This window comes from Anguilla anguilla, chromosome 7 (assembly GCF_013347855.1).
Source record: "Anguilla anguilla isolate fAngAng1 chromosome 7, fAngAng1.pri, whole genome shotgun sequence".
In the NCBI taxonomy this organism is placed as follows: Eukaryota; Metazoa; Chordata; class Actinopteri; order Anguilliformes; family Anguillidae; genus Anguilla; species Anguilla anguilla.
The window spans coordinates 9,272,694-9,296,241 of record NC_049207.1 but is presented as its reverse complement, the minus strand read 5'-3'; the positions used below and the strand labels follow the sequence as shown (position 1 = coordinate 9,296,241).

Here is a 23,548-nt window from a genome sequence, read left to right as displayed (position 1 = left end):
TACAGCACTCTGGCGATAAGAGAGCTATCTCTTTTCTTATTACAGGGCTTGCCTGTTATCTGACACGCTTGTGGTCAGTCTTGGAAAAAAGCATATTCTTTTTAAACTTAATTTTTTTTTTTCCTAAGAAAATGGTCAAACAACCATAAACAAAATAGGAATATGCCAATGTACATTGAATGATTGAAATCTGAACAAACAATGACCATGGACTAAGTGATACATTTACTGACAAGGAAACTGTGATTGGAGTTAATGGAATTAAAGATCTGAAAAAGAGGGATGGAGATATTTGGACGTGTCTCAGCCCTCGGAAGGTCCTTCAGTGTGGAGCACTACAAGGAAGCTTCAGATTTTACTGACATCACAACTTCCTTCATCCTCACCAGGTAAGACACTTCTCCTGTGTCAAAATGAAGTAAAGTGGGAATATTTTAAACAATCTCTCAGAGGACTTGAAATGTCATTTGAAATGACAATGATTAATAGCTGCTGAATGAGAGGTTGGAGTGAAAACCTATAAGACAGTATCCAGGAACAGGATTGGGCAGTCCTGCCCTATGCCCCACGCAATGACTCTGTGAAATGACACACTTTGCTCATTGTCTGTCTTTGCTCAGCTGCAGTGAACATCTTCCTCAACACAAGGTGCAGCAGACTGGCATATGATGATGCAACCTTCAGCACAACAGTACGCGGTCAGTAGGCCACTGTACTCTGAGGATGATTTCGCTGAGGAATACCCGAAGATCACCAGGCACCACAAGACGCTACCGGACCATGTGAAGGCGTACTTCACGTAAGAGCTACAGCTATCTCAGGTCCTTTAAAAGATAAGGGAAATTTAATTGTTTGTCAATGTGTGGTTCGCGAGATGTTCTTCCTGCTTTGGCATCCACTTTGTATGACAAAATGGTGCAAAATGCAGTTTAGTAATCTGAGACCATTTTGGGAAATTAACAGTTTGCTCTTTGGATCAGATAATTTTTTTATCAAAGAGTAAAAGAGGTATTTTGGCTGTATTTTGTCTTGTCTTTGTCTAGTTGTGATTCTAAGCGAGCAAAGAATGCCGCTCTTTCCCTGTTTCCTGTTATTGGATGGATGAGAATCTATCGCATCAAAGAATGGCTTCTGAGTGACATGGTGTCTGGAGTCAGCACTGGACTGGTCTCCATTCTGCAAGGTAACCGTAACAACTGTCAAATGGACCCAACTGAGCAATACTAGGAATAAGTTCAATTTGAATATACTCTTTGAAACAATCTGTGGAATATTTATCCAGATTTTAAAATATATATATATATTTTAATCCTTTTTTTAAAAACCTGACCTCCATCCTTTAAAATTTTTACTAACATTAAAATATATTTATATAGTGATGAACCATTTATTAATCATAACACAGTATGGAGTGAAACAATATGATATTTCAGAAATCTGTCCAACACTCCAATGTCATTTTTTCAAGTTACACAGGGTGACGGTGTAAGTAGTGCTTGCAGAGTTTGTCGTCTTTGAATTTACACATTGCACGCTGCTTTTCACACTTATCTCTGATAAAACCCAGAAAGCGTTCGTATTTTTGCTAAACAAATTTACAGCCCCATTGAACATTAGTGAAGAACAAGCAGAATGTTCGTGGGAACCTGAACTATAGTTTTGTAGTGTTCAAATTTTAATGTTATTTTGGTCTGATTGATTACTCAGGTCTGGCATTCGCCCTGCTAGCCGAGCTTCCTGTTTCCTACGGGCTGTTCACGGCCTTCTTCCCGGCATTGCTCTACTGCTTCCTCGGCACCTCCAGACACCTCTCAGTGGGTGAGCAATGTGTACATGACCTATTTATCATCACTTTGCATTTACCGTGTAAATGTGTTAGTATGACTGAGGGGTTACCTTTATAAATGCTGTGGCGGAATGAGTGGAATGTGCGTGTGTTGAGTCTGTGAGACGTCAGTCTACCGTGCTTTGTTTGGCAAGCCTCTCTCCTCTGTGAAAACAGGCTGCAGAGTCTGATGGCTTTGGAGCGTGTTTTGTCCGTGTTTTGTAACGCAGGCCTTCCTTTGTAGGTGCTTTCCCCGTTCTGAGTCTGATGGTGGGTGCAGTAGTGACTCGACTGGTACCGAACGATGGGCCCCCGGCCAACATCACAGGCTTCGAGGGGCTGACCATGGATCAGCAGAGGGTTGTGGTGGCCTCGTCGGTCACGTTCCTCATGGGAATATTTCAGGTAGGTCACACCTGGAGGGACAGCAGACCATATTGCGTTCTGAATTATGACTGACTCAGGAGTACAAAATAAAGTCTATGGCAGTATTCCCTTATCTGTCAATCTATGCCTGAGTCTCCTAGCTTGGTGCAACATGGGCAATGTTCCTCTTTCAATTGCTTGGTTGAGTGTAATATGAATCTCATAAAAAACACTTTTTCAACGTACAGAAATGCCAAGTTACTCAAAAGTATTGATATCAAAATGACGCCAAGTTACGGTACTACAAACAATATAGGCTATCTTGCCTCACCGAAATGACATAAGATGTATTTCAACGCAATGCTACCCAATATTACCTCAACGTTAGTGTAAAAGAGGAAATTATCTGCCTGAGGACGAGGCGAGATTCAATCATTCAACCGGAGGTTTAGCAGTCTGTGACTTTGTTAGTGCAGCACCATGACATAGCTATGCAATGCGTGAAATATCATTAGTAAACCTGTCCGTGGTTTTAAAGAAGAACACAGGCGAGTTAGCACAGAAGAGCTCCCGTTGAATCCATATGGCTTTGCAATATTGTAGCCGGTTAACAATTGAACGTGCAGACGATACGTCATAATACAGTTCGGGGAACGGCTGGTAGATATGGTGCAACAGCAATAATTGAGAAGTAGTAGACAATTATTAGTGAGGGTAAAAGCAGGTTAAAGAAACGCATTCCTAGCTGGGCTTGAACCTCGGACCCTGTGTTCCCAAGACTGTAACCTTACCCACTAGGCCACAGGCAGACTAACTGGTTGTACTGGAAATGTTTCAGAGTACAAAGGTATGGGTATTTTGCGTGTGTATGCGAGTTTTTCATTGGGTTGTGTAGGTGAAGATTTGGCGGGTGTCGGTAAAATGTCCAATGGGGAAGTGGGATAGGCGGCAGGAAAAGTAAGAATGAGAAGAAGAAGAAGAAGAAGAAGAAAGAGAAGAAGAACAAGGAGAAAACGCTAAATCCCCTTAGTTTGGGGCTTTATTGTGTGGACATGTGAAGTTGTTTATGAAATCTGTCTGTTGAAATGGGGTCAGAATGTACAGAATTTAAGGTTTTTAAGGGCTGAGTGTCTGTGGCTGTTGTGGTTATTTCTGTGGGGAACCCTGAAAAGTGCCAAACTCTCGGTGCTGTATAGGTATGGGGCATGCCCCCGCCAAGGCGTAACTTGGCGGGATGGCATACCTGCCATCCCAATAATGTTCCGCGGCCCATCTCTCAGCTGAGTGTCACATAAATAATGTTCCCCTGTCCGCGTTTCAGCTGAATGTAACATGAACAATGTTTCCCTGTCTGTCTCTCTGCTGAGTGTAACATGAATAATGTTCCCGTTTGCCTCTCTGCTGAGTGTAACATGAATAATGTTCCCGTTTGCCTCTCAGCTGCGTGTAACATAAATAATGTTCCCCTGTCTGTCTCAGCTGGCCATGGGGGTGTTCCAGGTGGGATTCGTTGTGATGTATCTGTCGGACACGCTGATTTCGGGGTTCACCACAGCAGCTGCAATCCACATCCTGGTGTCACAGCTGAAGTTTGTGTTGGCGCTCACAGTTCAATGCAAGAATGGACCTTTCTCCATCATCTGTGTGAGTTTAGTTTCAGAACACCAGCACGTTTTATGCTACTGCAGCACGATAATTGTTAGCCTTTCACTATATGCAAACAAACAAGCCGAAACCTTTCATTTGAATCAAATGTGACTGGGATATGTCATGTGAGAAATTCCTATTCTTTTTCTCCTTCCTGCCATGTGTTATGCTTGCCAGTTTATGTTTCTGATCTCTATGTCATGATTGTAATCTATAGACCCTGGAGCAAATATTTAGTCAAATCACGGACACCAATGTTGCGGACCTGGTAATGTCCATCATCATCATTTTGGTGGTGTTCGCTGTAAAGGAAGTCAACGACAGGTTCAAGGCCAAACTCCCTGCGCCCATCCCCATAGAGGTCATCGTGGTGAGTATTCAGTTTCTGCCGAATGTGACTGTGAGCCACACAAAGGACTCTGTGATTTAGTGTCTCATTTTACTGTTGATTTTTTATAACTGATTGTTGCTGTCAGTAATTATTGATGCATTTCAACAGTTGGATCTGTTATTTATCATTAGATGATCTATTATATTTGATATCATTATTGGTGACTGCAATAGGTTAGCTGAAGCTGTCATAAGAAGTCAATACCAGACTGAAAACCTTTACACTTTGTCTTCATATTTTAAATAACTGGCAATATTTATGTACTCTTTTTCAGACCATTATTGTCTGCGGAGTTTCCTATGGATTCAATTTCAAAGAGAAGTTTGGAGTTGACGTTATAGGCCAAATGCAGCCTGGGTAAGCACCTGGTGCATATGTGCTTGCACAAGCAGTGTTGATATGATGTGAGCAGTGCATATGTGACTTGTTAAGTGAATTGTTTTGCAGTTACGAGACACCAATTGCCCCCAACATTGAGGTGCTACAACAGAGTGCAGTGGAGGCCTTTCCTATGGCTATCATAGGCTTTTCTGTGGCTTTCTCTGTAGCAAAGGTCTACTCGATAAAACATGACTACATCCTCGACGGAAACCAGGTGAGTTACAAACAAATATGACCCCAAGTTTGGTGAATGATAGGAGAGAAACCAAGGTACTTGGAATGTTGAATGACTCAGTGGTTATGTATTTAGAAAGCCTCAAACTGGCTATTAATGCAGTCAGACACTGACAAATTTTATTTAATCATTTTTTTATAAAGGAGAATTTCTAAATGCCATTTTCTCATGTGGCAGGAAAAAAGAACAGTACAGTATATCAAAAATCTATCAAAAGAATTGTATCACTATAAAGTTCAGGGTCCACTATGTTGCTATCTGATCTGAAACGTAGCCAGATAAATAAGTAGTAAAACTACAAAAGTAGTAAATGATGCCAATTGTACTTTCTTTCCATAACGTCATAAAGCGGGGGATTAACCCGAACCCACAATAAAGGAAACTCATTAAAAGGGTTGCATTCTTTTATCGCCTTCTCGTATCGTTATCGAAAATCGTAATGTCACTGGCCTGGTTTTTCTCCCCTCTCCAGGAGCTCATCGCTTTCGGAGCGAGCAACATGTTTGGAGCGTCCTTCAGGTCGTTTGCGGCGAGCACCGCTCTCTCCAGGACCGCTGTGCAGGAAAGCACAGGGGGCAAGACCCAGGTGACTCTCCCCTGGCTGGGCACGTGTGCCTCAGACACTGCCTGTGTCGTGTATCTCAGCCAGTGATCCAACCTTCTCATCTAATTTTACCTTGCTCACTATACCTAGTGCAGCGTCTTTGAATTCATGAGCCCTCTACCCCACTGACGATGCTTTCTGTCACACACCCCTTGCCTGGGTTATAGCCTATATGTCTGTCCAGCTGCACACAGTGACTAGGGGAGGGACTCCTGTACAGCCCTGTCACTCAAATTATGGGTCCTCCAGCGCTGAGAACTGCTGTCGTTCCACCTTCCCTTCACCTGGGAGTCTGGTGTGAAGTCAATCTGGCCAATCAGCAGTACTAATTGTTCAGTTAATTACCTGGGAGAAAAGAAAACCAGGGCTGTATTTTAATCTGAGAGCCGGATTTGAGTATCCATGCTGCACAGTATTTAACCTTGAATGTTATGAATGTCAATGAAAGGTGTATAATATGCAACCTTATTTTTCTAAATACTGTATATCTCATGACCTACGTACCTCAGCCCCTCTCACAACACATCAGTGGGTCCCAAGCCACAGTCTGGAAACCTCTGATCTAATAGATGTAACAGACCCCCTCTTATGTGTATAACTTGCATACAGGTATAGGGCATGCCGCCCCGCCAAGGTGTAACTTGGCGGGATGGCATAACTGCCATCCAAATTAGCGTGCCCCATTTGGCAAGCTTCATTTGTCAGCTGATCTGAAACTAAGTCATTGCCTCTTCCACATGGGAACTGCTCCTCTCCGTCTGTCATGAGATTTAGACACACATTTTATTTTATTTGCGTTAGTGATGGGGAAAGAAAAATCAAGTCTGACCTGATAGTTGATTCCTTCACCGTACAAAAGCCAAAAAACCTATCAAAGAAATGAAGACTGCGAATCATTGACTTATTTTACAATTCCAGATTGCTGGTTTTATCTCAGCGATGATGGCAATGATCGTTACCATGTGGATTGGTTTTTTACTAGAACCATTGCCCAAGGTAAGATGAAATTCCCCCTGTCGTGTTAAATCCTCATCAAAATTTTCTGTTGCAAAATTTAAAAAAAAAGTTTTTGGCTTGCTGTTCCTGTGGCTAACCTCTGTTCTCTGTGTTCTCAGTCAGTGCTGGGGGCGCTGGTAATTGTAAATCTGAAGGGGATGCTGATGCAGTTTCGAGAGATCCCTTACCTGTGGAGAAAAGACCGGCCAGACTGTGTGGGTGTTCTATTATTTATTTTAGAAATATGAACTTAAGGAAATGCATTGCATCCAAAATTCTTTTGAAATGTCAATGAAACAAAAGAACAGGCCTGACTCGGGTGATCTTCTCAGATGTTACTTTAGAAGGCCGCACTGTGGCAAGACTGCAGACCACTGGGGCTGGTTGCAATCCTGAAAAAACTTTTCATGCGATTCGCTGAGTCTGATTTTGGGGACACCTACAATATTGGCCATAACGGTAACAAGCAATGTTTGCCCCTACGGTGTGCCCTTTTTCCTTTCACCCAGGTGGTGTGGATTGCAACCTGTATTGCTGCCATCCTGTTGGGTCTGGACCTGGGTCTGGCCGCGGGGGTGGGGGTTGAGCTGCTCACTGTGGTTTTCAGGACACAGTTGTGAGTATGAATTTGTACTGGTGAACTGCAGGGACATAGACCGTGGTTACATGGCTCTGCCCACAGCTGGGCAACTCACCCATTTCCCATGAAGTATAAGTGGCTCATAATCCTGATAAGCTTTGAGTCAAACCTTTACAATCTAAAAATGACAAACTCCATTTTGAATTGAGAAAAACTGATCTTCCGCAGTTATTTGTTGACTGTACCTGGGAATGCTTACATTGACATCATCTGTGCTCTAATTATTTTGTAGCACTCGCTGTTGTGTCCTGGCCAACATAAGGGGAACAGATATCTATAAAGATCGCAAGGATTACCTTCATGTAAGTCTTTCCAAGAAACTCTTCAGCTGGATGCACCATTTCTCTGTCAGACTGAAAAACAATAACCAAAATATCTCACAAAACAGCAGAGGACAGAGCAGTGAATTCAAATTCATCAGCTGGACTCTAATATTCATGTTAACATTAGTTATACTTTGTCCAGGGCTACCTGACTAAACTATACAAGCTCTTCTCTGTATTTCAGATTTATGAACCAGAAGGCACGAAGATCTTCAGAATACCTGCACCAATCTTCTTTGCCAACATTGAGTTCTTCAAGGGAAAACTGATTGAATCTGTATGTATATAGCAAGAGCTGTGCATGGCAATACACTTTACATCAAATTAAAATTTAGCATTTCGATTTTATTGAGCACAGAGAGCACGCACATGTTTCCTAAGTTTCCAAGGGGTATCATAAAAGAAGAGGTGCACAATTTTATATTACCATTTACACTCATACAATCTTATAACTGCACTATTGTGACACCCTCATAATTTTTAGCTTCCTTGTGTGCCGGTTAATCTTTGTGGAATTTTTTAGCAGGACTCTGAACTGAGAAAAACTGCATGGTGATCCATAGCTGTACTGTATCTGACCCAGTTTGCCTGAACTTTTGTCCGTTTGTTGCAGTACTGTTAAGCAGAGTTAAACACTCAAAGTTGTTTAACCCTTTATGGTTTTTAAGACACTCAAATCTAGGAATTCAGAATTTTTTGTAGATTTTTACTCTTACACCTGGTTTACACTTGTGTCCATATAGGTAAATTGAAAGGTTTTGGGACAGTGACACGATTTTTGTTGTTTTGGCTTTGTACTCTGTTCCGCCATTTTAGGGGAGCAAAAGTAAGTGGAAAATTGGCTGCTTAGCTGTTTCTTGTCCAGCTGTGTGCCTTTTGCATTATTAGTTCATGCACAAGAAAGCTAACAAAAGGTTGGTGCTGTTTCAGGTCGGATTTAACCCCCTGCGAGTTTTGCGGAAGAGGAACAAGGCCCTGCGGAAGATCAAGAAGCTCCTGAAGAGCGGGGAGCTGCAGATAACAGAGGTGAGTCTCATTCTGGGCTTTTCACCACCCCAACTGTGACCTCCATTAAAAAAAATTTTTTACCCATAATTATTCCACTCCAGTCCTCGTCACCACACCTCTGTGCTTCCTCCTGCTGCAGAAAGGACTGCTGCACACGGGCTCGGCTCCTAGCAAGGAGTCAGAGGATGAGAGCAACGTGGAGGGCCTGGATCAGCCCACGGACTTCCAGAACCTTCCCGTCCAGATCAACTGGAATGCAGAACTTCCCGCCAACATCTGTGTCCCCAAGGTCGACGTCCACAGCGTGATCCTGGACTTTGCGGCTGTCTCGTTCCTCGACATCTCAGCACTGAAGGGCCTCAAAGCGGTAATGAACAATTCTGCCTGAGAACATAATCGTATATTCTCCATTGGTTCAGAAAAGTATGAATTCTATGGTGGATTTGTTAACTGCTTACCCTGAATATTGTCTGTTGCGATAGTGACTTTACACTCATGCAAGAGTTCCATTAGCTTCTGTTGCTGCTGGTCCCCCACCATACCACCACTAGTTAAAACTCGCTGAGATAAATACAGCATTGTTACCTCACTTATTAATGTTCTGTTGTAAAATATACACTAAACCCTCTGTTTTTGCAGATATTGAAAGAGTTCATCCGAGTGGATGTGGAGGTCTACATTGTGGCATGTGATGGTAAGTTGGCCAGAGCTGCCAAATGTGTCTGAGATAGGGGCTGCACCGAGGAAGGCCGATTTATGTTTTGTTTTCAATCTTTCTTATAAATCTTAATTGATTTATAGTGTACATTCTGGAGAAGCTTCACAGCTGCATGTTCTTTGACGCGGAGATCAAGACGTCCATCTTCTTCCTGACTCTCCATGACGCCATGCTGCATATTCTAGAGAAACACCCAGACCAATCAGAGGGAAAGGACACATACAAGGTACCACCAACACCTTCTTTCACAGGCAAATTTTCACTGCTCTAATTGCCACCTTTTTTTATTGGTCTTCATCTGAATGCTGTTCACTTCTTGTGAAAATGTGTATTTTTACTCAGTATAAAAACCAAAATCATTTGGGGTAAGGACGAAAACATAACCTGTACCAACCTACGTTAATCCAGCAGGACACAGATAGCTTTATCCAACCGGCGGTAGTGTGCATTTAAACCAGGGTTCCTCAGTGCAACGGACACCAACAGGCTACTAGTTATAGCAGTTGAGGTATGACTTCCCTCCAATTAGTGCTAGCTTGTGCAGCCTGCGGCATGGTGACCGTGGCACTGGGGTGAGTGCACTGGAGAAGTCCACAGACCATAGTTCACAAGCAAGCTGCAGTGTGTTTGTGGTGACTTGACAGGTCCAACTACTATTTCACAGATTTTTTAGAAAAACAGGAGGCAAAAAAAAAAGACAAACTACATTCCATGGAAAAATGTAAGGACATAACACCACACCTAAACTAGTGCTCAAGGTGGGCCAAAGCAACTGCCAAATGATCTCTAAAAAAAAAAAGAAAATATATATTGAATTGCTTATTTAGACTGTTTTCAATTGTATATCCATAACAAATTCTGATTCCATTTAGCGAGACTAAGTAATGACAAATTTTAGGTCCACTCTGGTCACACCATGGTGTCTTTCAGGATTTGAAGATGAATCCCTACCACAGTAACAGTGCAGCCTGCTTGAGGAACAGGGACAAGACGGTAAGTGCCGGTGCCAAAAAATCCCAAATTAATCCGGAGGTTGGTAACAAGGCCAGTGACTAAGCAGATTTTTTTTTTCTAGACAGGCTGAATTATTTGTATAAGGCATTCACGTATAGATTAGCCCACTTTTTCCACATTGGTGTTTAATCACTTTTTTCATTAAATAAGTGAAATAATTTTTTTACTCAGGTTCCCTTTGTCTAATATTACATATTGTCTAAAGAGACATTTTTCTTGATTTTGCTCTGTACTCCACCATTATAGATTTGCGGTTAAATTACAGATTCTCAGCTTTTATTTAAGGGTATTTTTATACTTCGGTTTCACCATGTAGAAAGTACACCACTTTTTATACACAGTCCCCCCCACCCCCATTTCAGGGCACCATAATATTTGGGACATATTAATGTTATGTAAATGAAAGTAGTCATGTTTAATAGTTGGTCGCTTACCCCATGCATGCAATGACTGCATGAAGTCTGTGACCCATGGACATCAACAGGTGCTGAGCATATTCTCCCGTTATGCCCTGCCAGGTCTGTATTACAGCCATCTTCAGTTCCTGCTTGTCTTGGGGGCTAGTTGTCTTAAGTTTTCTCTTCAGCAACAAACACCAACGACAGACTTCAAAGGCAAAGAAAAGCCAAGAATCAGACCAGATACTGAAACCTCTCTTATACCTGCGCCGAGCAAACAATTGAACACACCTGACTAATCAGAAACACCTATAAAGCCATTTGTCACAAACATTATGGTGCCATGAAAGGAGGGCTATGTATAAAAAGTTCTGTAACTTCCACCTGTTAAAACCAAAATATAAAAATACCATTTCATGAACTCTGGGAATCTGCATTTTAAACATATATGATTTTTCAGATTACAGCTAAAACTGTATAGAGCCGAATAAAAAAAAAATGTTTTGCCCCAAATGTTATGGAACTCACAGTTAATTATTTGGAATCACCTGACAAGCTTAAAGCAAAATTAAGGTATTTCATGTATTGTCCGGTCAGGTGGCAGAGTGCAGATTCTAGAGAGGACGGCCTCTGATTGGACAGCACCGAAATTCCTGTGGCTGTGGTTGCTATGCAGCGAAAGGGCTTGGAACAGGATGGGGATCCAGGCAGCACTACCACTTATTTTTTTGGAACAGCAAACTCACATGGAGACGGCACCTAATCCACACAACAGTAATCACATCTGCAACACTTAAGGACAAAACGAAAAAATTTACTTTCAACACATTATTTTTCCTGTTTCATTGATTTTCCTTGTTTTCATTTCCATTTTGAGACTCAAAATGTTTATATTTGCTTTTTTAATGTCAAAAGAAAGCCTTTTGCACAATGTTACTTCATAAATGTTGCTTTTAATTTTGTAATGTTTTTCATGTTTCAAAATAAATTTTTGTACATTTTAAAAATCTAAATTTTTCAATCATTTACCACACCAAGTTTGATTGCAGACACAGTAGGTCTTCATGATCAGGTTTACAAAGTGACATTCATGGTAAATAAGGGGAACAAAAATTGTTTGTCCATCTTCTGAAATCCCAACCACCAAAAAAAAATCCTGGTGTCAAGAGATTCATTGACTACCACCTGAGTAGAAGATATAAATGGAAATCTCAAGCCAGACTTACACAATCAAACTCATCAAGTTATATGATGCCAAGACTGGCCAAAGATGGCTGATGGTAATAACTCATCTGAGAAAGGTGCCAGATAAATTGGACGGTATCCCTCTTTCAGTAACCCGAGTTTGTAAAAAGATAAAAGTGCCTCAGCGTGTAGATGAATCATTGACAAGTCTTCGCCCTCACGCTACATTACATTAGATATCATTCTCCATTTTATGTTTTAATTATATTCTTGATGCCCAGAATACATGTCCAAAGTTGTAACGTTAAAAAAAAACATCCAAAGGTCATTTGTGCTGCCATTACCAATTAGAACAATCACTTCACAGAGCTAATGGAAGACACTGGGAGATGGAATTGGAAAAAATTGGGAGTTGGAACACTTCTTGAAACACTTCTGGTGTCCACACTTGAGGTCTCGCACAGTTCATGAATCTCACATTTGTCCTTTCATTTCAAAGACAAGCACATTCACTGTTATCGCAAAAATGGAATGAAAACATTTTCATTTTGAAACTTTTTAAAAATTTATTGAGGAGGAGGAGGAGGGGGGGAAACAAAAACGTGTGGAGTTCTATCCTGAGCACAGGACAGAAGAAAACCTAACACTGAAGGTGATAAATGCCTGTCTGAGAGGAACAGACTCTTCTAGAAATGAACACCAAATGTTTAAACCATAATCTACCCTGTAAAGGGAGCAAAAAACCCTAAAAGCAATCGGTGTCTTTTTTTCATGTTATAGTTCACCTTAAGTTTTATGCGCATTACAAGGAGAGGGCAGAAGCCTGGCACTTCTCACAAAGACTCCATCAATCCAACACTCAAAACAAACTGCTGTACATTATTTAATCCAGTAAGCGGCAGGGCACTGTTTCACACCATTCACTCTGAGAAGGGAACTCTACTGGTAATACGGTCTGTACCGAGACTGATCAGGGTGGTGGGGTCCAGGCATCTGGCCCTGGGGAGGGGGGCCCTGCATTCTGGGAGGAGGGGGCCCCCTGGGGGCTGGCCATATCCCAGGGCTCAGTCCTCCAGGTTGGTTGAACGGGGGACTGAGCGTTCCTTGGTCCTCAGAGAACTGCGGCATGGAATTTGGGTTGTAGTGGTGCGGCGGTGGGGCATTGACAGGAGGGCCCCCATGCTGGGGAGGGGGCCCAGGTGGGGGGTGGTTCATGTAGGGGGGCATTTGGTTAATGATGTGTCCAGGGGGTGGAGTGATGGGAGGCGGGGCAGAGGACATGGGGGGAGGGGCCTGGTTGTACACCATATGGGGGGTCCCTGAGCCCTGGGGTGGGTGCTGCATGGGGTGGCTGATGGGGGGCGGGGGGGGAGGGGGTGGGCCGTAATGCTGCTGCGGCGCCATCATGTGGTGAGGGTGGGACACGACGGGCTGGCCGGGGTAGTCCCCTGGGTGGTGGTGGGGCGGGGCGGGGCCAGGGCCCGGCTGGGGGAGGGGCTCCCGGGAGGCGGAGCTGCTGGAGTCGTCCTGGATGGGCACGGTGATGAGGTTGCTGTGCTTGCGCGTGGTCACCGTGGCGATGCGGAAGGTTTCCTGAGCGATGGAGCGGGACGGCCCCAGGTCGGAGGAGGCCGAGGGCGGGGCCTGGGCGGGGCGCAGGTCGTCGTGCGGCGGCTGGCCGTAGGGGTCGTGCCCGGCGTGCTGCAGCGGGGGCGGGAGCAGGATGTGCGATTTGGGCAGGTGCGGAGGCGGGGGCAGGCGGTGCTTGTCCGGGGGCAGCAGGAAGCGCTCGGGGATGTCGGGGGTGGGGGGCAGGTGCAGGGCGTCGCCCCCGCCGGGGCCTGGCCGGCCGGCGGCGGGTTTGCCCGCCCTCATGTGCCGGTGGTTGATGTGGGCCTGCAGGTCTCTCTGGGACAGGTAGGTGCGCTTGCAGCCCTGCACCATGCTGCACATGAAGAGGGAGCCACGCAGGCACTGCTCGATGCGCTGGACCGGGTCTGTGCAGCTGTACAGGGACACACTGTGCTTGAGATTTAGTAAGGGAAGTGGAGCCAGCGACAGCACAGACACTCAGCTTCAATAACCGCTCATACACCCGGGCTTCACTGACTGCAAGCACACGGACTATTAGGATGCACTAGCATGGCACTTAGCGACAGTACACACAGTGAAGAATTAGTCAGGGAAATGATACCAATAGCACACTACACTGAAATTTAAATCTGAGATTGGAGATCACATATACGCTACCATATTAAAGCTTACTGTGCAGAGAAACAGCACAATAACAGCACTACTACAATACAGGCTTGGAATTTGTCTAAAACAATTAATTTCCACAACACATGATGATTAAAAAATGAAATGCAACATAAATTCAATGAAGAACCCTGGGAGTTAATAAAATTAAAAAAATTATGTCACTTCCCATGCCAAGAGTACGTTTCAAAGAGCACAGTAGTGTTATGAAGAGGTCATTCTTAGAGTACTTAAACTCCCTTTCCTGGTCCATAATTAAATAACCTATATAAGAACGACCTGATGTTGTACAGTTACTTGGGTCAGTGAAACATAAAGGGTAAAACGGACAGAGGAACATTGTAAGCAAGCATTTGAAAAGGTGCCACCCCTTTCAAAGTGTGCTGGACACATTTATTCAATTTATTATGTCCTACATTATTGTTCATCTGATGCCCTCTTTTCAATGCAATGGCAACACAAAAACTGTTTATACAGACTGTGCGCACAATTTATTCAGCTGCACACCCACAAAAACACCATGACACAGTCAGAGCATAGTGTATGTGAACTGCCTGTACAGCCAGACGGTATAAAACTCTCACTTAAGCATTCGTGCAATTCAGAAGATAATTCTTATTTTCTTAAGGTCATTTCCGATTCCTTCAAACATTACAACTGCTACAGCAGCAATGATAATAAAGTTTTGATTCAGTTCAATCAATTTGATTTCCACAGCGCTGTTTGCAGACATTGTAATGAAGACACACTTAACACAAAATAGGAAAGTTGGGAAAGATCAAGCATGAACCCCCCCCCCCCCCCAAACCAGCAAGAGGTTTAAAAAAAGAAAAAGAAAAATATAAATATTTCCCAGTGGAAAGAAAAATGTCTCCAGTGGGAAGAAATCTCAGGAGAAGCCCATCCTCTCTGGGCCTGCCTGGTGTCAATAGTTAAAGACAGGCTGGCTGGAAAAAGTAAATGATTTCAACTCTAGTGCAACGTGTCAACCAACCACACAGGGAAGGAACAGTATGCCTGAACAAAGTAAAAAGTGCATGAAGAGGCCGGGGAGGAAGGACTGCATGTACAGGAGAGAGAGAACCGACAGACCGAGAGAGGGAAAGGGGGAGGCAAACGGAGGAATACGCTGGAAAAAGGGGGAAAAAGAAATGTGCAGCATACCCAGGACACATCTTGTCACACTTCTTCTCGTAAAGCACGGCACACTCGTAGCAGAACACGTGCTTGCAGGGGATCTGTGGAGACAGGAGAGCGCGATCACCGTCTCGCACGCGCGCAGCTGACGTAATAGTTAAAACGACAACGTGAAGCAATAGTCTGTTAAAAATAAATAAATAAATTAATAAATAAATAAAAATAATAATAAACACACATGCAAATGCTCAAGAGGGAAATCTTCATATTAGCAGTTGGTGTAAAATCGACCATAAATGTTGCTCCCATAATAAACAGCTTGTGGTCATAGGTATGGAATTAAAAAGAAATTGCTCTGATTTCCGGACTGTAATACAAGCCGGTCCGGCTGATTTGCCTACAGTATGCCTTTGAAGAATTAAGGGGGTTGCCAGGTTGACAGAGGAACAGTTTCACACTGGTCGGGCAAACTCCTCTTGGAACACAGGCTTAACAACACAGAATGAGACAACACATGCATATCCAAAAAAGCTTTATCATACCATGCGGCCATAAATCTTTATAGGCAGTCCGCACTTGTCACAGAAATGCACAGGAGTGTCGTCCTTTGCTCCAAGCAAGTTCAGCTGAGGAAACAAGTGTTCAGACATTTAACTACACAAACTGAAACTCGCCATATAAATGGGTACTTTAAAAGGCCATTACCCTTGAGAAGGGTTATGGGGACACTGCAGATAAAACGGACCTTATAATCCCAGAACATCTGTTGAGGAAACCTCCGCTGACTTCCAAATGCATCCCCAGACTTGCATTCAAACCTCTCCTCCTGCTTGTAACCAAAGTTCTCTGGAAAACAGGAAAAGGACCGGTTAGAAACTGTAGTTGCAGAGCCACAACAACACTTATCCCCGATTTATGTTTGGAAAATATGTGCAATTGTGTCCACGGCAATCTCTGGTCTGATGCAACTACAGCTGACAGGTTGTAGTTGCATCAGACATTAGAGTTTTTTATCAGGAATATGCATTTTGTATAGTGTAGCATAAAGGTTATGACTAATTTATTATCAAAGTGTTACGACCAAAAAATAGGGCGAACCTTCATCCCCCGTCTGTGATTTGGAAGGCAGCCGGTTCATTGCTCGCTGCGGCCGAACTACAGGCTTACTCCGGATGACCGGTTTAGAGATGAGCTTGATAGGGATCCTTCTACGGACATCGGGACCCCCCAAACTTCCCGAGCCGTCTGTGCCCTGCAAATCATTATCTGAAAGCAGGGAAGTACAGTTTTGGAATCTATCATTCATGCATCAGAGGATTGATCTGTAATTTGGAATTGTATGTCTGTCGTAATACTACATTTAAAGAACACAATAGGTCATTTAGCACATGATATACCAGTACAGACCCTCAGGAACTACATTGGTTAGTACTGACAAGTTGGCTTCTTGCAAATATTACATCTGGTTTTAGCACACTAAAACGTGGGATCGATTCCACAGGTCCTTTAACCTAAAGCATTTTACGCAGAAGCTTGGAAAAAATTAACCGTCGTGAGATGAACATTTTGAATAATGCTATAAACTAAGTACTTTGAGCTTTAACCATACCTTGTTTTGAATCTTCGCTGAAATTATTAATAACTTGTAAGATTACATTAGTTTCACAAGATAGCGCTAGCTAGCTACAAGACACAATGTCTTGTCATGTCGCCGTTTCCGTTTCTTTGAAGTACACAAATATTTCAACTAGATTCCCCAACAGAACGCCAAAACGCACCGTTTTCCGTACATGAACAAAGCTACTAACAGTCTAACATTTGGTAACGGCGTGAATCACAAGGCCGCCACCAACTTGTTAGCTAGCTAGCTGACGTTCGCAGTGACTCCCGCAAAATGCCTGTGCTATCGTTGGCACACATAACTTGCTAACAGTCTCCTACATGTGTTTAGAATTAGGTAGCTAGCAACAGACTAGTTACATTTTACAGAGCAATGTTACAGTATTTCTAGAGCATACACCAGATGTAGTAGCAAGCTAATATTACGATTTAAAACCGTAAAATACCTTAATAACCAAGAACCAGCTAGCTAATAGTGTTAGCTTTGAGTCGCTAACAGGCCGCAACTTAAACGCTTCTCAGAAGTCACAATTGAGTTGATTTCCAAGAAATCAATGTCCTGAAGGAAAGTTTGCCGTTATAGGAAACAGATCTATCATGCACTGTAAACACTGTCGATATGGTATTCAACATATTTATCATTCTCTTTCAGAATATAAACAAAATGGTTATTCCCTCCTTACCACTCTGGTCCATGATTTGGAGCTACAGTGCCCAATGAAAGCGGAACTTGCATTGAAGGGGGCGCGGCTTTCTCAGGAAGTCTACGAAATATCTGCAAGAAAGAAAGATGGTGCCATCAAGCGGCATAACCCAACAAGCAGTGAGCCCAGTATTCTTACCAACGAAAGTCGTTATAAACTCGCATAAATGTCAACTTACTCAGGCATACAAAGCACTGCCTATAAGCTATTGAATAAAACTTACAAAAGCTAGGCCAGCTAAGGCTACATACGTTGCAACAAACAATATTGGTTATCTTAGCCTAGACAAATTAATCAATCTCTATTCCAAAGAAATATATGCTACCAAATGTTTCCAAAAATTGGAATGTAATTTGGCCCTGTTTTTCCATTTTACCATTTGAAGAGAATGTGGTCATCCAAACTTTATGTATTACATTAAGTGACATGCATGATTTGTAGTGAAGTATATGATTGTTACGATTTACAGCAATGCACAATTTAGGCATTTTGGATAGATTTGGATTCATGTGGCTCTCTTAATATCATTTTACACTAAAGGAGTAAAAGTGTCTTTCTTCATTTAGGACATTTTCCTAGTGTCTTTGATGGTCACATCAGGAGTTATAAAGCATCAAATAGGACACTACCTAGATGGGTTAGAATAAGCCAGATTTGGCATCTGCACAAAAGCGGTTAATATGCATTAATTGAATTAACAAGTATCACGATACAGCTTATGGAATTAGTTTATTTTCAGCTTTTTATTGCCAAATTGTGGCAAAAAAATAAAAAATAAACACCACATGCAGAAATCTTGTAGTCGTGCACAATGATGCATAATGGATGATGCCTGCCTTATATTTATTGTTTTCTTAAAGTAAAAATGAACATGTCATGAAGAGAAAGAACAGTAATATTTTGTTAATCAGCGCATAATACATTTGCAGAAACATTTTAACATTTTCTTGAACATGTGATCTTTAGTACTTCCCGAGTGACTCCAACCAGAAATTCTCCCAAATCATTAGCCCTCTTTGCACACTTTCAAAATATTGAATTGTTGATTTGGGTTCATAAAACTGCGAACCCATTAAGATTTTGTATACCATCTAAATCAACTCTTAACGGGTATCCACTCTAGGTATGATCTATTTATTCAGTCAGGACCCACCCAATTTGTACATAGCCTCTCTCATTTAGACTAATTGAAATATTAGCACTAAGTGGCAGTGTAGTGTATTGGTTTTGGGACTAAACTATGGTTGTGGTTTTTATTCCCTGGTGGGGTCCTGATGTTGTTCCCCTGGGCAAAGCTTGCTTCAGAGACAATATCCAGTGGAATAAAGGGATTGTGTGTAAAATGTAATCTGCACCACAACTGAATATAATCACAGAAGACAAAAACATAACACCAAAGAAGGCAAAATAACGCAGCTTCTGTTATTTAAGAAAACACCTCACCAACCGAAACAAATTTAGGCTCATTCTGAAGAGTTGAGCATCTCATTCTGAGAAGAGATTAAAATTTTGTGTGGCATCTCATTTATTTGTCAATAATTTTACGCGCTTCCGTCACAGTGGTTTTTGCCGGGACTTATATTCCTGCTATTGTAAGGTAGGACGGTTCTGTGACGTCATAATGCCTGAAGGAATTCGAATGGTATATAATGCGCATTTTTTTATCACTTTGCAATAGCTTCCAGAAGACATTTCCTATTCAGGAAGCCTTTACTTTCGCTCGATAGACAAATTCTTTGAAAAGTCCTTTGAGCAAATTCCTACAAAACATCTAAAGTTGTGTTGGCAAGTAGAAACTTTTCAATGTTGTTGAACTTAGATGACTGTTGTTATAAATGAAAAAGTATAGGTCGTTTGAGCGGAACCTATTTAGCGTTAAATTCAAAATTCCGAAAAAACTAAAATAATAGTCATTGCGATCCCGATCTGACGTTAAAATTCCTTTCTCGTATTATGTGATGTATTGTACGACGTATTGGCCTACCATGCTGACAATTAAATTGTGGAGGTACTTTTTTGTAGAAAGTCACACATCTGTAAATGAGTTTCACAAATCTGTCGATTAATGAATGAATCCATTCTACAGAATTGTTAAAAACCATTTACAGATATGTGAATCCATTCTACGCATTTGTGAAACAATTTACAGATTTGTGAATCCGTTCTACAGATTTGTTACTTTTGCTACAAAAATACCTCCATAATAAAATCGCACAACAGATGCCACTGGAATCAGTGAAATGTGCACGAGATCTTAAATGCGCATTAAATAATCTGAAAGTTTCCTCCTGATGTACAATAATGCCTCGCATGTTTATTTGAGCAGGAACATGGAGGAGTTCCATTCCGAAGCCCGGCTGCAGGAGTGGAAGGAATCCATTGAGGATGAAATAAGAGGAACCTGGAATGAGTGGTGTGGGAGTATCTACACCACCATGATGGGTGAATTAACGGTCCGCTTTGCCCGAGAGAGAGCGGAGATGGAGGAAAAGATTCTCCTTGAGAGGCAATCCATCATGAACGAGGTGGAGAAAATGATTGCAAGGAGCAGTGAAGGGATGGGGAGGAAGAGATCGGAGGAGAGAAAGTGGGAAGAAACTGAAAACGAGAGGAGAGTGATGGAGAAGAAAATTGCTGAACAGCAACAGGAAGAGAGAAATGTCAAAGAAACAATGGTCGTAAGTACTACATACAATGCATTTTTATATATTTAATTATATAAGGTAGTGAGAGTCCAGGGGTACGGTCTTCATGATGGGATAATATTTATTCTCAGCCGTGTTTACTTTTTCCAGGGCCAGAACACAGAGATGCAGGCAGAAAATGTCCTGTGGAAGTGCTCCTTTGCACAAGACATGCTCAGCAACTGGGCTGAGTGGTCAGGAGTTGTGCTCGCAAATATCAGGAGCGAGTTCCAAAGGAGCGTCCAGTGGGAGAGAGAGGAGTTCGAGGAGAGGCTACTCTGCGAACGGCAGACCATAATCAAAGAAGCAGAGACTTTGATGGCAGGGAAAGATGAAGCAGCGGAGATAGAGAGCGAGGAGGCAGGGCCGAGCAGACAGGGATGGAGGGAAGAAGAAGATCTGATAATGTGGGAGAGAGAGAGCGAGGAGGCGGGGCCGAGCAGACAGGGATGGAGAGAAGAGGAGGCGGGGCCGAGCAGACAGGGATGGAGAGAGGAGGGCATGAAACAGGAAATGTGGGAGAGAGAGAGTGAAGAGGCGGGGCCGAGCAGACAGGGATGGAGAGAGGAGGGCATGAAACAGGAAGTGTGGGAGAGAGAGAGCGAAGAGGCGGGGCCGAGCAGACAGGGATGGAGAGAGGAGGGCATGAAACAGGAAATGTGGGAGAAAGACCAAGGGGAGGAATATATATGGATGGAGGAGAAGATGGAAGAAGCAGAGGAGAAAAAGATTTTTTCTTGGACAAATTGGAGGCAATTCAGTACCAACAAAGAAGAGAAAAGGATTAAAGAAAAGGAGGAAAGAGTCCAGAAAAAACTGGCAAAACTGAGTCAGAGGGCTGCTGAAGAGGAGGAAAGGGCAAAGAGAAAATGGGAAGAAGCTGGGAAGAGAGCTGAGAAAACGGTGGGAAAAGCCCAGAAAAAACAGGAGGAAAAGAGGATGAAGGCAGAGAAAGAAGCGGAAAAGGCCAAGAGAAAACTTGAGCAAAAGGAAAAAAAGGCAAATGAGCCAAGGTGGTGGCAAATGTATGACAACGAGGTGTGCAGGTACCCTAATATTAGTTATTATATGTAGTTCCTGACTGGCAGGACACACCACAGGGAAGCGCTTCAAAAGTCATTTTATGAAGCAACAGTGACATCCTGTGGCCAGTCAGGCATCTGCAGTCAGCCTGTGCAAGCTCCAAGTGAAATGTAGCCTACTCCTCCAAAGCTGGTCGTGTAAGACAGTATGGAGAAAAGAAGTGATTTGTCCAGTAGCCCCCCATGGTGAATTATTAGCTGTGGCATCACCACCCAGGAAGGGAGGATTTCAGTTTCTGGGATTGCCAACCTTATCGTGGACCAGCAGTGTAGTTCTGCGGGCCTACACTCTTGCTGGTGAAGATGGAAGAGGAAGCATGAGGATTCTCTACATGACAGTGAGTAGCTGTCAAGATCCATTCTGCACTCATTGCTTTGTCTTAAGTTGATTTAAATTGCAATTTAAGAATATGTCATGTGGTGGAACTAGAGGTCAAGTTTTTTCTTTTCAGCTTTCTCTTTGGTGTCTTTTTCCAGTGTAGCCTGCTGACATTTGATAGATGTCTCACTGCATTTCTCCTGCATTTCTGATTTATTATGGAAATAGCGGTAGCTGATTAACTAGCATCATAAATTAGAGCACTCTTGGGGATGGGTTCTTTATCAGATGAATACTGGGGAGCCATGCTTTCTGTTGAGAGCTACAGTAGTTTAGTTAGATCTGGGCTTTTCTAGTACTGTTTTCAACAAGAGGAGCGGCGCGACACTGGACTCAGGCCTCTAGAGGGCGATGGAAAAGCTGAAAGGCCTGGTAGCACACTTTGGAAAAGTTAACTGACAACTCTTGTGCTCACCTTTGTGGAATAGATATTTTGACACAACAATAGTAATTTCATGTACTAGCGAGCATTGGAATATTTGGTCTTTATTACTTTGGTCTTACTGTTGGATTACTTTGGTGCCCTCTGTGACAGATGGAGGGTCTTCATGATTATACGCTGCAAATAAAGCATGACAAAAAGGAGGAATACCAGGAGGCCAGCTTGGAGTAAAGAGGAAGGTAAATAGTCGTAATTCTGGTAGAATTCACATTTTGAGTTTGTTATATTGTTCACTTTTTTTAAGAATGAGAATTTCTATTGTTGTTGCTGTAGAAGTAGCAGTGCTAGTGGTAGTAAGTAGGATGTCTTGTGGTGCTGGGGAATTTAACCCAAAGCGAAATATCTGCTACAGACACTTCTGGGATCAGTCCAATCTACTTCAGCCCACAGTGACAGCAGCTCCTGGGCTCCTGCTTTCACCATGCTGTACTGACGTCCACTGCTGTTAGGAAATTCCCCCCGTGATGACATCCTGACGGTTTTGGTGTGGTGAGAGTGCTCGCCTCCATTTCGACAATCCTCCTTTTTTTTACATTTGGGGACCCAGGCACAACATGCAGCAGTTTTGTTAGTTCCCATAAAAAAACTTCAAAAGGCAGCTTTTTCAACTTAGTACTCTTCCAGGACGCATGATTAGTTAGGCCAACAAGCTGCCTAGTTAGCTGACTAGCCTGTCTACACTAGACTGATCATGCGTGCATTTCAGCCTTCAAATAAATGACTCAATTAGGTTTAGCTGTCGCAAAGCCTATTAGCTGAATATATGAATTCTCCGAGCTGATACCGCGCCCAGTGCTTTTCTGTCAGACCTTCAGAGTTTTTGTAGCCATAGCCCAAGCCTTTTAAGTGTACGTACCATGTCTGTTTGCTAACCCTGCACGATCTACACGATCGTAGCAAGATTGTCTCTTTCTGCCTCCAAGTCCCAACCCCCCCCCCCCCCCACCCCCACCCCCCCAAAGGGTTTTGCCTTTTTCTCAGGTGTATCTCCAAGGATGCTGTCCTCCCAATGTGTTATGGGACTCTGTGATTGGCCTATCATCCCACCCAAGCTGATGTAATGCCTCTCCTCCAATTGGCTATCAGTATCGCAGTTCTGCATTTTTTCCGCTGCCTGTGCAGGTGTGCTGGTTTTCCAGGAGCATCTCGACCGCCATTTCTGGGGTCAGGGAATAATTTTCCAGTTGATCCCCAATTGGCCCTGAGATTTTTTTCTGGTTTTTCGATTCCCTCTGGAAAACGGGTGCCCTGTGAATGTATCTTATTGAAATGTTTCGCAATTTGTCTACCCCTACGCATGACCAGCTCAACTGTCATGTCGCTCAGTCATGTCAGAGTAGCGTTCCCAAGCAACACGATAAATACGCAAAACAGCAGCGCTGCAGGATATGCAAATTGATTTTAGGAAGACTAAAATGGTGTGTTTTTTTCTTAGATATACAATTTACTTCTTGAGGAGACGGTACAAAGTGGCATCATCATGAACTGCATTATTCTGTGAAAAGTTTTA

General features: G+C 42.9%; 2 protein-coding genes and 1 long non-coding RNA gene across 4 annotated transcripts; 2 read left to right on the top strand and 1 right to left on the bottom strand.

Moving 5' to 3' along the window:
* The first annotated feature begins 564 nt into the window (after positions 1 to 564).
* LOC118232436 (chloride anion exchanger-like) lies at positions 565 to 11,444 on the top strand. The gene is made up of 20 exons (XM_035427427.1): positions 565 to 799; positions 1,044 to 1,183; positions 1,708 to 1,818; positions 2,070 to 2,230; positions 3,671 to 3,835; positions 4,056 to 4,208; positions 4,504 to 4,586; positions 4,677 to 4,824; positions 5,318 to 5,431; positions 6,368 to 6,445; positions 6,565 to 6,660; positions 6,955 to 7,061; positions 7,318 to 7,387; positions 7,593 to 7,685; positions 8,339 to 8,434; positions 8,556 to 8,783; positions 9,056 to 9,110; positions 9,218 to 9,360; positions 10,065 to 10,127; positions 11,144 to 11,444. Exons 1-20 carry the CDS (start codon positions 666 to 668, stop codon positions 11,162 to 11,164), a joined length of 2,259 nt encoding a protein of 752 aa, XP_035283318.1. The 5' UTR covers positions 565 to 665; the 3' UTR covers positions 11,165 to 11,444.
* An 827-nt stretch (positions 11,445 to 12,271) lies between these two features.
* Positions 12,272 to 17,518, bottom strand: cbll1 (Cbl proto-oncogene-like 1, E3 ubiquitin protein ligase). Of its 2 annotated transcripts, none has more exons than XM_035427428.1 (6): positions 17,431 to 17,518; positions 16,226 to 16,393; positions 15,873 to 15,973; positions 15,670 to 15,753; positions 15,155 to 15,228; positions 12,272 to 13,751 (listed from the first exon to the last, which is right to left on the bottom strand). In XM_035427428.1, exons 1-6 carry the CDS (start codon positions 17,441 to 17,443, stop codon positions 12,671 to 12,673), a joined length of 1,521 nt encoding a protein of 506 aa, XP_035283319.1. In that variant the 5' UTR covers positions 17,444 to 17,518; the 3' UTR covers positions 12,272 to 12,670. The 2 variants fall into 2 exon arrangements, with proteins under 2 accessions (XP_035283319.1, XP_035283320.1); XM_035427429.1 differs by having other exon boundaries at positions 12,272 to 13,736.
* A 3,224-nt stretch (positions 17,519 to 20,742) lies between these two features.
* LOC118232372 lies at positions 20,743 to 22,962 on the top strand. The gene is made up of 3 exons (XR_004766263.1): positions 20,743 to 21,555; positions 22,132 to 22,217; positions 22,391 to 22,962. It is a non-coding gene; the product is annotated as an uncharacterized LOC118232372 (long non-coding RNA).
* Positions 22,963 to 23,548: the final 586 nt, after the last annotated feature.

Excerpts from the sequence above, each read along its gene's own strand:
- LOC118232436 (XM_035427427.1), top strand. The coding sequence starts at position 666 with ATGATGATGCAACCTTCAGCACAACAGTACGCGGTCAGTAGGCCACTG. Across the intron at positions 3,836-4,055 it reads GACCTTTCTCCATCATCTGT|ACCCTGGAGCAAATATTTAG; the intron begins GTGAGTTTAGTT and ends TGTAATCTATAG. Across the intron at positions 9,361-10,064 it reads AGGGAAAGGACACATACAAG|GATTTGAAGATGAATCCCTA; the intron begins GTACCACCAACA and ends GGTGTCTTTCAG.
- cbll1 (XM_035427428.1), bottom strand. Across the intron at positions 15,229-15,669 it reads TAAAGATTTATGGCCGCATG|ATCCCCTGCAAGCACGTGTT; the intron begins GTATGATAAAGC and ends CTGTCTCCACAG. Across the intron at positions 13,752-15,154 it reads TGTGACAAGATGTGTCCTGG|TGTGTCCCTGTACAGCTGCA; the intron begins GTATGCTGCACA and ends TCTCAAGCACAG.